Source organism: Capsicum annuum, chromosome 3, assembly GCF_002878395.1.
Source record: "Capsicum annuum cultivar UCD-10X-F1 chromosome 3, UCD10Xv1.1, whole genome shotgun sequence".
Classification (NCBI taxonomy): Eukaryota; Viridiplantae; Streptophyta; class Magnoliopsida; order Solanales; family Solanaceae; genus Capsicum; species Capsicum annuum.
The window spans coordinates 211,808,634-211,823,076 of record NC_061113.1 but is presented as its reverse complement, the minus strand read 5'-3'; the positions used below and the strand labels follow the sequence as shown (position 1 = coordinate 211,823,076).

Here is a 14,443-nt window from a genome sequence, read left to right as displayed (position 1 = left end):
AATTTAATTTTGAAGTTACGAATGAAGAGCACAAAAAAATGTATGACTATATTTGAAGTGATAGAAAAGATATACAAACTATTTGATCAAGAAGAGGGATTGAAATGATATGAAATTTGCAAGTCCAATTTCTCATTTCTACATTGGAATCAAGTTAAATCGCACAACTTTATGGGTTATCAAGCACAAACCATCGACTTACTAAAGAAACCAACTGTAATTTAAGGACTGTCAATATTTATGAATTTTATATAAGTAATTGAATAAATTCTCCATCTTTACACCTCCAACGATGTTGAATTTAATTATTGTATTTATTTTTATTATTTAAATAAACATCGTGTTTAGTGTAGCATTTGAACTCATTAAAATGAAGTACAAGCGTGAGGCGCGTACACCAAAACTAGTATATATATACACAGTATAATATATATATATATATATATATATATATATATATAACCTGTATCAACAATGTATAAGTGCTATGTGTGATTGGAATATATGTATGAACTTGCCTACATATTGTATATAAACTGTGTAATTATTGTATAGGAACTGAATCAATATTGCATATAAACTGTGTAATTATTGTATAGAAAATGAATCAATAACTACTATATAGAAACTGAATCAATATTGCATATAAATTACCGCACTTAGTATGTGTAGCTACTATATAGGAACTAAATTAATACTGCAAATAAACTGTTTAACTACTGTATAGGACCTAAATAAATACCGTATATTAACTGTATAAACTATTATATAGGAAATGAGTCAATAATGAATATAAACTGTATAAATACTATATAGGACCTGAATAAATACTGCATATAAACTGTATAAACTAGTGTATAGGCTATGAGTTAATAATGAGTATAAATCGAGTAATTATTGTATAGAATACGAATCAATATTGCATATAAACGGTATAATTACTTTGTTAGACCGGTATCAAAATTGCACATAACCTATATAACTACTATCTAGGGCCTGTGTCAATAAATATAGTACTTTTATATGGTTGAAATATTTGTACAACTTATATTATTGATGTATAAAATTATATCGATATTGTATAAAAAGTAGCATTATTGTATATAAATGTATCTAGGTACTATCTTAAGTGTATCAATCAAAGATGCAAGTGGACATTTAGATCTTCAAGTCAACAAAATTCAGAAATTTTCATGGTGATAAAATTTGGTGATGATCACACCTATTTAATAACGGACAGAATGCTTTCACAATGGTATGCTACTTCATTAACCATTGCTAAAATGGTGAAGCACAACTATCTAAATCTAAAGTCAACATAAACTCCATCAGAGATTATGAATGAGATGAGAAACTTTTATAAAATTAGGATAAACTACAAAAAAACATATAGAGCCAAAGAAAAAGCACTTGAACTGGTGAGAGACTCTCCACATGAATCTTACGCTAAATTGTCAGCTTGTATATGATAAACACAATAAATCCAGAATCGTTCACAATGCTACACAAAATAGATGACAATTACTTTTTGTATGCTTTTGTCGCGTAAAATGCATCAATTAGAGGTTGAGAATATTGTATGCTACCATTGTTGGTGATGAAACTTTTTTGAAATCAGCATACAAGGGGACAATGTTATGTGCTAATGTGCTGGATGCAATAGGTTAGTTGTATGAAATGTTTTATACAAGATTATGTATATGTTGGCATGAAGTGATAGAACTTTAAATATTTGAATTATAACTTCTTAAGAAACTGCTGGATATGTAGTAATACAACTTTTAACAACATGAACGTCACTTTGTAAGGTTGTAATTTCTTATTCAAACTTGTTAAAAATATTGACACTTTTATATTTGCTTAATCAGGAAATATATTGTCATTAGCATATGCTATTGTTGATTCTAAAAATGACGTTTCATGAAAATAATTTTTTTGCATAGTATCTCAGCATGATAACATAGTAAAAGTTGCTTTGATTGTACATCCAAGTGTGTCTCGCTATATATGCATCTGCCATCTATGAAATGACATCAAGGATAGGTTTAAGAATAATAAAAAGAAATTAAAGAGGATCTTCTTTGTGATGGCCAAAACATATATAAAAACAGACTTTGATCGGCTTATGAAGGACATAAACAAAATCAATAATAGAGTAAAGGACTACCTATTTGATATTGTCTATGAAAAATGATCCATAAATTATTTCAATGTCAACAGGTCCATAGTGATGACTTCAAACATAGCGAAGTCCCTAAATTCATCAAATAGAAAGGTAAGAGACTCATCAATTAAAAAATTACTAAAATTCATGATGAATTTGATCATGAGATGGAATAATGAACATAGATAAAATTTAGAAGCAGTATTTATAGAATTGGAAAACAAATACAACATAATAATAAGAAAAAAAATCTTACTTTGTCAAATAAATGAAGGTATAACTTGTTATTTTTGTTTCATAGAAGCTTAAATATTCTAATTTGCCACATTATTTCATTAATAAATTTTGTACATTACAAGTGATGAATTCTACTCACTATGCATATGTAGTGATTGATGAAGCTCAAAAGCAAAATATTGCGTGCACACGCGAAAAAAATGCGATTGTCTATAATTTTAAGTAGATGGCATATCTTGTCCATATGTCATGGTGGTGTTGACTTACACATATATGAACTTATTGCGCTCAATATTACATGAAAGAAAATTTCGTGAAAGCATATGAACTGTAAATTTTATCGCTTTTTGATGAAACAACTTGACATATTTCATCAGAGGTATCAGCTATTATAGTACACCTATCAATCTAAAAATCAAAATCAAGTAGATCAAAAAATAATAATTAAGGCAAGGACATTATGGACAACTTTTCTAAGCAACAAATTTCATGTGGGCGATGCGAAAAAACAGAACACAATAAAAGAACATGTGAAAATGCTCCAACAAGAATCTAATCGGATCTTGATACAAGAATAGTTTATGTTTCTCATTTTTTCTTTGAAACAAGACTGATCTTTTTATAACAATGTAATAGAATCTTCTACAAAAATACTTTTCTGATTCAAATACAGTACTTTAGCTTTATAAAATAATTCTTATGTCTTTTTTATGTTGAATTTATTTAGAATGTTTAATGAGTATAGAATGTAGTATTATTATATTGAATCGGTATCTAATTTCAATTTCATTTGTACTCTAAAAATTAAAATCTGTGCATTGTGATGTTTTCATTCGTTTCATAGTTTCGTGCCTATTTGAATAGACTTTAGGAACAATCTTCAGCGATGTTCAGTGATCGACTTCTTTGACCTGAAGGGGAGCATAATTTTTCTTGTGCTGTATTTTTACCTAAAATTACTGTAAGCACCTATGTCAATCATGTACAGGATATGTATATGGTTTAAATAGATACATGATCATACATCAACATATATATACTGCACTGATATAAAATCTATGTCAATCATATACAGGACCTGTATAGGATTTGAATATATACATGAACATATATCAACATATATATACTGCACTAATATAAAACCTGTGTCAATCATGTATAAGATCTGTGTAGAATTTGAATATATTTATGAATATACATCAAACATATATACTGCTCTAATATGAATCAGTGTCAATCATATATATATGACCTGTATAACATTTGGATATATGTATGAACCTATATCAACATATATACTACCCAAAAATAAATAACTTATAATAACAATTTATCATCGAAAAAGAAGATGATCAAAATAAACTAACAGCTACATTGATATTGTCCTTTTTTAAGAATTAAAAATCACTTGTACAGACTTGTATCAAGTGCCAAAACATATAATATTCAACATAAGATTTCACCACAAAAGTCTTTAGTGTATCAACACAAAAACAAAAACAACATTAAGCATTTTAACTATTGTGCCACTTTACATATATTTCACTCGTATGCTTGCAAGGCATTTCTAATTAAATTTCCTGCACACCATCGTTTCTTCTTAACAATCGATCAGTAGACTCATCATTAATAACTGAAAAATGTCTTTGTTTCTTCTTTTCATAATTTTGCAGTAAGACACAATACCAAATTTGAATAGTATCAATATCCTTTATACGATTAGAAATTTTAAGATCGTCAAGCAAACACTCAACAAACGCAACAACAAAGACATCATAGTTTCTACGCCATATTACAACATTAGTATAATGTGCATTCAATATATTATATGTTGGTTTGAGTTGACAATCCATCAATAATGTGAATATCAAAAGAATTAGCCAGTAAAACTTGTCACTTCTACTGTCCCAAAATTCAATACAAGAAATGAAGTGTAGAATTAACTCCGATATGCTACAACTGATTTCTGAACACAAACCGCATGTCGTGAATCATGTATTGAATCATACACATATATGTGCTAATCTTTAAAATACAACTGCGCCAAGATCTAGTGAAGGTCCTCAAAAAAATTATTGGGGAAAGAATGTTGTTAATGTTATGTCAGGAGACATTGCATCTCATAAAAATTTTAGCATGTACTCAATAATTTGATGTTCTTGAGTGACAAGTGTTGCATCTCTATTGTTCTTCAAAAATTGCTTATACAAAATCTGAATCAAGCAATTAAAATAACAATTGATGGTTGTGAATTTAACTAAACTACCAACAAGCCCACCTTTTGACTTCATTCGCAAATAGTAAAAGATAATATCAATATGCTAAAACTATGAGGAACAAAAATACATTAAAAGGCTAAAAATGAATATCAAACACTAATTAAAATCTAATAATTATGAACTAATTATAAAACATGCATCATATACAAAAATTAGTATGTCATTTAGTTTATCACTTTCAAATATAAAGGTAAAAACTATATAAATGTACTATACATTTTAAAAATTATGTACATGCCAACTATTTAACTAGAAAATTTAAAACTCACTGAATCGATTAAAGGTATTTCTGGATATGCCAATGTGAAGAACCACTCTTTCATTTTGATTGTATTAACTTTATAGTCAAACTATTTTGGGAGAGCATTCACATAATTTGAATAAACATGCTTGTAAAAAATTATATAAAAATGTAATTTATGATGAAAGAAACTAAAACTAAAATAAACTACAAATATAAAACTTACATCTGTTTAACGCATAATGATCTGACAATAAACTTGTTAAAATATGATGTCACTTTCATATCGTCAATTTTTTTCGTAATACTTTTCATAAAAGAATGCTTTATCGACAAAAGACGGTTACTTAATTGAGAATTATCTATACACTTAGATGATTGACCTTCAATATTGTTGTCATCATAATTAAATTTTGACAAAAATGACAATTCACATACTAACGCTAGCTTTCATAATCGACGAGGAATAACAGGTGTTTCGTCCAACATAACAGCAGAAACAACTACCATAATTTTCTCAATTCCTTTAACATTATCACTTATATTTGAATTAACCTTTCTAAGATCATCACCTACTATAACAGTTGCATCCAATATTGTAACACTTTTATCAGGTTTGATGAACTTAGAGATTTCAATTTTTGAAAATTCTAATCAATCAAGCTCATTTTGACTAAGTACTGTCACATTATAATTCATTTTGTATTTTTTTATCATAAAAAAATTAAGTAAATTTGAACACTTCAGAATCAGTAAAATTAGACCAGTCACTATCAATCTGACTATTTTTACCCTCCTCTATAACCTTATTTTCACTTGAGCTTTATGTGAACTTTAGAAAATCAAAATTTGAAAAATTATTCTAGTCACCATTCTTAAAAATTTCATATACAGACTGAACATCAACATGATCAACTACATGATCACATACAAAATCAACTTTTTCAACTGCACGATCACTTACAAAATCAACTTTATCTTCAACATCATCTATCAAATGATTAATACATCATCACCTACAAAATCTATTTTTTGTCCTACATAATCCATCAAATTATCACTTATATGATTCACTTCAGGTGTAACAACATTTTGTTGCCCCACATCATCAACTTGATCATCACCTATATCACCCACATTAGATAGATCATCATTTTTTTTGAATTGTCACTATGTTATCATCAGTTGGTATATCAACATGTACAATTTTTTTAAAAAACTAATTATAATAGTATATATAAGTTTTATTAAAAATACAAAAAATACCTTAGATTCATTCTTTATATGTAGAGCTTGAAAAATTAATTTAAACGAGGATTTCATAAACTTCTTCATTGAGAAAACTTTTTCCGTCAAATAAGTTGTGACATGATAGTAAGAAGTTTCCCTAAGATATGTGATATCTAAACACATGTCAAGACTGATATAGGTATGAAATAGCTGAGGTAAAACCTTGTTGAATGGAGTACGATCTAGTAGCATGTTTCCCCTACATTATTATATGATTATATTTCCGAGATGCTTAAAGTGAACCCTTGGCGACTGTGATGATGAATAGACTTTTGTGATTCCTAATTACTTGAGAGATGTGTTAATGATTGGGAAGATGCTTTAATGATTATGATGATGCATGAATGATTATGATGATACATGAATGATTGTGATTATGAACGAACGATCGTGATGATGAATGAATGATTATGCTTTACTTTTATGCCATCGAGTCTTGGGGGTATTCATACCCGACAATAGAGCTGTTGTCTAGAGCCCGTGTTAGTTTCTAGATAACTCCAGTCGATCCATGATTCTCAGAACTCAGTGAACTATAGAACTCTGTATCCTCAGACAAGTGCAGAGCTTAAGAAAGCTCAATAATCTCAGTTATCTCTGTAATCTCTGTATCGCTAGTAATCTAGCCTCAGTCCTGTAATCAGCTCAGATCTAATAGTATTCAAGTGACTCAATTCTAATCTCAAAAGCGATTCGAGTAATCTATTCAAACTCTGCATCGTCAGTCAAATACATGATTCGATACCTTTTTCGTCTGATACTGAACTAAGTAATCTCAGCGTAACTCATCAGATCCTTTGAGAAACATGATCAGTATTAGATTCAGTTCAATTGTGTTCAGTTAAGATTTCAGTTGGGAGTAGAAGCTAGCACCGAGCGAGGGAAGGGATGGCGGCTCTTCCGTTAGAGAGGCCGAGTCGTTAGGAGAAATCCTTAAACTACAAAACTGCGTAGCCATCGTAGGATACAGAAGTCTCCCATCAGTAGAGGCTGTCAGCGTCAGAGAGGTTTGACTATTATATTACCTCAGGCCGACTTCCTGCGAGGGTCATCCCGTCATAGAGGCTTGACCAGAGAGGTCTTTACCTGTGGCATGGTATTGACACCCTTCTAGGTAGGATCATAGGTTAGACCCCACCTGTGGTAGATTGGGGCATGTTGGTTAAGTAACTACTCCCCACAGTTGCAGTTTCAGTAGCGATCTTCAGAAATCAGGACTGTGTGGTAAAGTCGTCTATCTCAGTGAGGAACTCAGATAGTTCTATTGATTCATGGACCATCCCGTCAGATAGGCTTGGTCTCACATACAGATGCTTATCATCATATCTAGAGATCCCCCATCAGAGAGGCTTGATCTCAGTCTCAGATTCTATGGAGTATTCTTATTATCATATCTAGAGATCTCCCATCAGATAGGCTTGATCTCCATCTCAGATTCTGTTGAGTATTTTTGTTGTCAGATTTGGACATGATCATACTTCTTATCATTGATAATCGCTTTCGAAATAATCTGTTAGAAAAATTGATCTCTAATTCTGTCAGTGATTCAGTATCTCAGTGTTAGTAATGAGTTCAGTCTGCAGTAAAGTGGTATCCAAGTTTTAGTATCTAGAGTTGCGATGATTATGTTCATGGTTTGTACATTCATGTATGTGTTCGCATGCGGAATCTTCATAATTATTCAGTTTAGATATTGTGCATACATAAGCCCTTGCATTAGCCTACCCCGTCTACATACTCAGTATATTTCTGTACTGACACATTGGTGCTATGGTGTTTTATTTGACACCATAGGTTCAGAGGCACAAGATCTAGAGTATCCTCAGCAGTTCAGTCCCAGTCAGCAGCAGTAGCAGTGAGTCCTCTTCTTTCAAGAACGAACCTTAGTTTACTATTATTGTTTCAGACTTTATTTATTTTCAGTTAACGAAGTTAGTTGGGGATATGTCCCATCAACTCCACAGTTCAGACAGTTTAGAGGCCTTTCAGATAGATGTATTAGTATTCAGTTTTTTGTATTATGAGTATTCATAGATCTGTTGAACCTTATGGCTAGTTTCCTCATTTATTTCAGATATTATGCGGTATACAGGTACATATATCAGTAAAGGGTTAGCTTGTGGTCCTTCGAGGTCATAAGCACCGTGTGACATCTCGGGATGGAATCTCGGGGCGTTACAGCACACTATCGCCAACTCGATCAGCAAGATGATCATCGGTGTATGAACAATATTCATAAAACAAACACTGAAATGCTAAGGAGAAACCACCACAACGATACATACTTTTCTCTGATAAATCTTAGACTTCATTGATTCCAACATCAGATGAAAATATAATTTTCCCCAAGAACATATTTCATAATTTTTAGGTTCAATTAATAAGAAATTATTTTTTGTTATAACGTCACCATACGTAATAGAAAAAAGTAAGATATGAATGAAGAAAGAAAAATAATTTTTAGTTCATCTTCATCACATCACCATCTTTTTTTTTATTTTTTATAAAACACTATTCTAAATCAAGCTTTTTAACCTTGGACTTTCCTAGAAAGTACGACTCCATCAGATTACTTGATTGACTAAGATCAAAATCATTATTGTAATTTTCAGTGCACTTTAAGCCACTAATTATAGCAAAATCTTGTACTTCAAACCGTAACTTAATGTTATTCTCTTTAATTCCTATTTCATCATTTCTTTCACAAACAAGTTCCGTAAACAACATTTCATAAATAAATTGATTTTGAATGAAAAACTCGGTTAAAACAAGAAGTATAAAAAGCAACTATTTTTAAACAAATCAAGCTACTTTTTATTCAATTTAGATTTCAAGACAGCCACAATAGCATAGTTTGTGTGCACACTAAGCTGATACCTATAATAATCAGTCGGATCAATAAATAAATTTCAAATCTGAACTGAATAAGTGTATTTGTAAGTTCTAAACATCTCAAAAAGCTATATATATTATTCATATAGTATTCAATATAAAACTGTTACAATTCTATATAGTAAAAATACAAATATTCTAACTATACTCACATTTTATTCAATACTGATACACATATAGTTATAACACCATATATTTCAAAACTATACAGTTACTATACAATAAATAACACCTAAATCTCAACCCTATACATTTTATATACAATAACGATACATATTCTATGCAATAAATAACACACATATCCCAATCATTCAGGAATTTTATACAATATCGAAATAGCTATCATACATTAATTAATCAGATATAAAAATATTGAATATACAGATACAAAGGATACACAATGTACCGCAAAATCAGATAATTTGAATATTTTTCGCTTTCAATGAACAAAAATTATTTTTTCTTCTTTTTTGATGATTGAGCATCATGTTCACCATTGTTTAATCATTTTTTTTTTTTAATATTTTGGGAGGAACAACAAGATCTCCATCATCATTCATGTCAATCTTTTTCTTTTCTTTATATGATTTTTTTTGTTGAGGTCTCGATGAACCAACAGATACTTTATTTTAAGACCTAATCATTTGATTAGGAGTATTACGTTGAATTTTTTTTTTTTGCAGCAAACGGTGAATGACTTTGAGATCGAGTTACTCGATCACATGAAGGACTAAGTATTTCTACATTTTTTTTTCTAACAGCTTAGGAGGATGAACATTCTTCGAATTCTTCAATTGAACATCAAGAGTTAATAATTCTGCAAAATTGTCATCATTAACAACGAATTTGAGAACAAACTTAATCCCTCTACCAGCTAATTTTAAAACAATCTAAATTTTACTTTTTGATTTCTTCACAACAGATTTAATCCACAATAATTATAATACAGAGAAAAAATAGACACAAATTTTACACTAAATCGACATACGAGTAGATATGAAAGTAGAGAAAGAAGAGAAAACCTTATTCAAATAAGAAAAAAGAGGAAGAGAAGAAATCCTATTTTGAAAAGAATAATAAAAAAAAAGAAAAGTACACTGAAACAGTTGAAAGGAATGATTTGGGCAACTACGAGTACTTGATTTGGGTCATATTACGAGTGGCTACTATAAGAAATTTAAAAAGTCCGAGTGTTACTTTCTAGCCAATATATCAAAGTTGAGCTATTTCTTTTTATAAAGACTAGCCCGTATCCCTTAAACAAATGGAGGACCCTGAGTTTTGACCAATTATGAATCCTTAGGCCTTTATTTATAGTGTCCTATAGAATAATGTAAAAGATTGGCATAAACATGACATTAATCATTAACATTATGAGGGAGGTTATGGATGTGAAAGGTTACAAGAATAATGATTATGAATAATGGAGGTTATCTTTATAATGAAAGAAAGTAATGGAGATAAGTAATGAAAGTAATTTTTAAAATAGTGAACATTTATATTTATTAATTTTATAATAATAAGTAATTTAAGTTATATATTTTTAATAAGAAACGGAAGAAAGTAGCAATAACCTTACAAATAATCTGCACCTGAGAAGCACGCCTACTTGTCTTAGATGCTGCAGAAACCAAATGAGAAAAAGCACAAGAAGTCACGCTTCCGCCTAACTTCACGGCGCACTTGCGCTTGGGGAACAAAGTTTCATTAAAATATTAGTCTTAGGAAAAGCATCAACTTGGACCAAAGATTTGATATTCCTAACTCAGATTAAAACCACAATATTTTGTATTTTGTGCTTAGTATTAAATATTATTGTTTTTTTATAATATATATAAAATAAAAAATTTAAAACGCTATATGAAAAGAATATATAGTGGACTAAAATAATATATTATATAAAAGAATAGATAGTACATAAAAATAGTGTACTAGATATAAAAATAGATAATACACTAAAATAATACAACATATGAAAAAATTAGATAAAAAATAACGAACAAAAAAAATAAAAAAAATAATACATTAAAATAATGTACTATATGAAAAAAATTAGATAATACATAAAATAGTGTACTATGTGAAAATAAATAAATAATGTATTTTATGAAATAAATTAGCTAATGCATAAAAATAGTGAATTATATGAAAAAAATAATAATAAATAACTGTATAAAAATAATTCACTATCCATTTTGACGTCCTTAATCTCATTTCGTTAAAAAAAAGTATATAGTATAGCAAAAGATACACTAAACTTATTTTAGTTACTTCTTATATTTCTCACATAATTGTGTCATTTATTTAAAGTGTTATCTCATAATTCAAGGTAAACAACCACCCGAACACGTATTAAAGAAATGTACCAAGGACTTATTTGGTATGCCATTATTGCCAATGGAGTATCCACTTCCACTGTCCTTCCTCATCTTGATTCCCTTCTTCTTATTCATCTTCAAACAATTCATACAAAAATCTCGAAACCTCCCACCAGGGCCTCGTCCATGGCCAGTGCTAGGAAATATTCTCCTGATTGGAAAAAAGCCTCATATTTCCCTGGCACAGTTTGCCAAAATTCATGGTTCATTGATTTCTGTCAGGTTGGGAAGTCAACTGGTTGTGGTAGCTTCATCTCCTGATACCGCAGCTGAAATCCTCAAGACTCAAGACCGTCTACTCTCAGCCCGGTCTGTCCCCAAAGTTGCTACATATGACCTCTCTGTTATTGATCAACACTCAATTGTCTGGTCTAGTGATTTGAGCAATCACTGGAAGATCTTACGGGCTTTTTGTCGTACACATTTGTTCTCACCTAAAGCGATCGAGTCACAGGCTGCTCTAAGGGAGAAAAAAGTGTCTGAAATGATAGATTTTCTTAGGTCCAATAAAGGGGAAACCGTGAAGATTTCTGAAATTCTGTTTGGTACCATTTTGAACATGTTAGGGAACCTTTTCTTTTCAAAGGATTTATGTCAATTGGATTATGAAGGGAACACCAGTGGGATCAAACATGTTATTAGAAAATTTGTAGAATTGGGAGCTATGCCAAATATATCAGAATTCTATCCGATATTTGATGCTTTGGACATACAAGGATTGAGAAAGCAGACTGAAATATATCAAAATCAATTGATCGACATCTGGAATGAAATTGTCAAGGAAAAAAGGCAGGCAATTAGTCTAGGTAGCTCAACCAAAAATCTAGATTTTTTGGATGTCATGATTCATAGTGGATTCTCGGATTTACAGATCAATATTTTGTTGATGGTAATTTCTTCATCCCCTTTGAATCAGTTTCTTAGAACTAATATACTCTGGTTGAACCATGTTTCAAATAGAAGAATTTGATGAAGTGGATGTGAAATTTTTAATTAGTATTCATTGAAACTGACACTGCACAATCTTGTTCTTCAATTTTAGGAATTGATTGCTGCGGGTTCTGACACCACTACCTCAACTATTGAATGGGCAATGGCAGAATTGCTAAGGAACAAGGACTCTATGCACAAACTTCAGGCTGAGCTTAGAAGTAAGATGGGGGAAAATGACATTATTACAGAATCAAACATCAGTGAACTTCCATATTTGGCTGCTTGTGTCAAGGAGACGTTGAGAATCCATCCTCCTACTCCCTTCTTGATTCCTCGCCGTGCTCCTGAGACATGTAAGATTATGGATTACACCATCCCAAAGAACTCGAGGTTGTTTGTGAACGTTTGGGCAATAGGGAGAGACTCTAACACATGGGAAGATCCATTATCTTTCAGACCGGAGCGATTTCTTGACTCCAATCTGGATTTCAGGGGTCAAGATTTTGAGTTCATACCATTTGGTGCCGGGAGGAGAATATGCCCTGGATTACCTTTTGCTAGACAAGAAGTTCACTTGATTTTAGCTAGTTTGATACATTACTTTGAGTGGTCACTTCCCAACGATGAGGATCCAATGCAGCTAGATATGGAAGAAAAGTTTGGTGTTACTCTACAGAAAGAAAAGTCTCTACTGGTTGTCCCTGTATAATGTGTATCTTTTTCTTTTCTCCTAGGACATGTAGTTTCACTTACAAATGAAACTAGTTGTCTTCATCACTGTCCTGACTTTGCATATCATATTTCCATACCTCAACTATTAATGTATTCTTAACTTTCTTATTGTTTTAAACATGTAAATACGAAAACTGAAAATTACCTGGCAATGTGATTATAGGAGTATAATTACCACTATTAGCAACATTTACACCTATTACCTAACTTAGCAAGTTTTTTCAAAACATGCATGGCAACTTGAGGGGATTGGGAATTCCTTGATTTTATTAGGACTCTCAAGTCCAAATAAATTAGAATCATACATAGGTTTGGATTGTAGAGCCTATGCAATCTGTTTATGTAAAAAGATGGTTATATAAACTCATACGAAGCTCCATAATTGTTGAGCCTTCGATAAATCTGTTCATGGTATCAGATTAGGCAAAGCAATCCTGCTTTCTTTAGCCACTGCAATTCACCGCTGCCTTCTAAATTAAAAAAGACAGCACGGTGCACTAAAACTTTTGCTATGTGCGGGGAACAATTCTCGTTGCTTTTCTAGTTCTCTCCCCCCCCCCCCCCCCCCCCCCCCCAAAAGATTCTTCTAGATCTGAAACTCTCCTAGTGGCATCAATAACCAACTACCTACAACATCTTTAGGTGTTGGTTTTGCTACTGGGCAATCTTTAGTATCATACTTTCAAGTTAACCTTGATTCTCAGCCGCATCTCCTTTGACCTGGTAGCTGATTAAGGAAATTTAAGTTCTAGTGGAGATAAAAGTATTAGGTGATTTCTTTCAATTTATCTAAATTTTGTTGGACAAATTACTCAAAATCAATACCAGTTGAAAGTAGCGAAGACTCAGTTAAAATGCACACATATTAGTCCAGACAGGAGGACACTGTCATTAAGAACAACTAATAGTCAAACTAAAAGAAGTTAAAGAGGGAATATTATAAACTTCTAATTCGGTGTGATCTCAATGTCAGCTTGATGGAAGAAAATACTTGGAATAATTTATATTATCATAATGAGTAATATTCTCTTTTTGGTGCTGTATCAATTGACCAATTATGAAATATCGCCTCATTATACTTGTGTTGATTTAAAGAAATACTTGTGTTATTATTTGGTATGTTATTATTGTTCCATATGAACTCTCTGTTATTGATCAACACTCAGTTGTCTGATCTAGTGATTTGAGCAATCACTGGAAGATCTTGCGGGCTTTTTGTCGTACACATTTACTAAAGCGATCGAGTCACAGGCTGCTCTGAGGGAGAAAATGTTATTTCCACAATATATTCGGGTAT

General features: G+C 31.2%; 1 protein-coding gene across 1 annotated transcript; it reads left to right on the top strand.

Annotated features, from left to right (window-relative positions):
• The first annotated feature begins 11,337 nt into the window (after positions 1–11,337).
• On the top strand, positions 11,338–13,298 carry LOC107863289 (probable (S)-N-methylcoclaurine 3'-hydroxylase isozyme 2). Its single transcript, XM_016709153.2, has 2 exons — positions 11,338–12,370; positions 12,524–13,298. Exons 1-2 carry the CDS (start codon positions 11,486–11,488, stop codon positions 13,121–13,123), a joined length of 1,485 nt encoding a protein of 494 aa, XP_016564639.2. The 5' UTR covers positions 11,338–11,485; the 3' UTR covers positions 13,124–13,298.
• The last annotated feature ends 1,145 nt before the right edge of the window (positions 13,299–14,443 follow it).

Coding starts and splice junctions, on each gene's coding strand:
- LOC107863289 (XM_016709153.2), top strand. CDS start 11,486: ATGCCATTATTGCCAATGGAGTATCCACTTCCACTGTCCTTCCTCATC. Junction 12,371..12,523: donor AGATCAATATTTTGTTGATG/GTAATTTCTTCA, acceptor CTTCAATTTTAG/GAATTGATTGCTGCGGGTTC.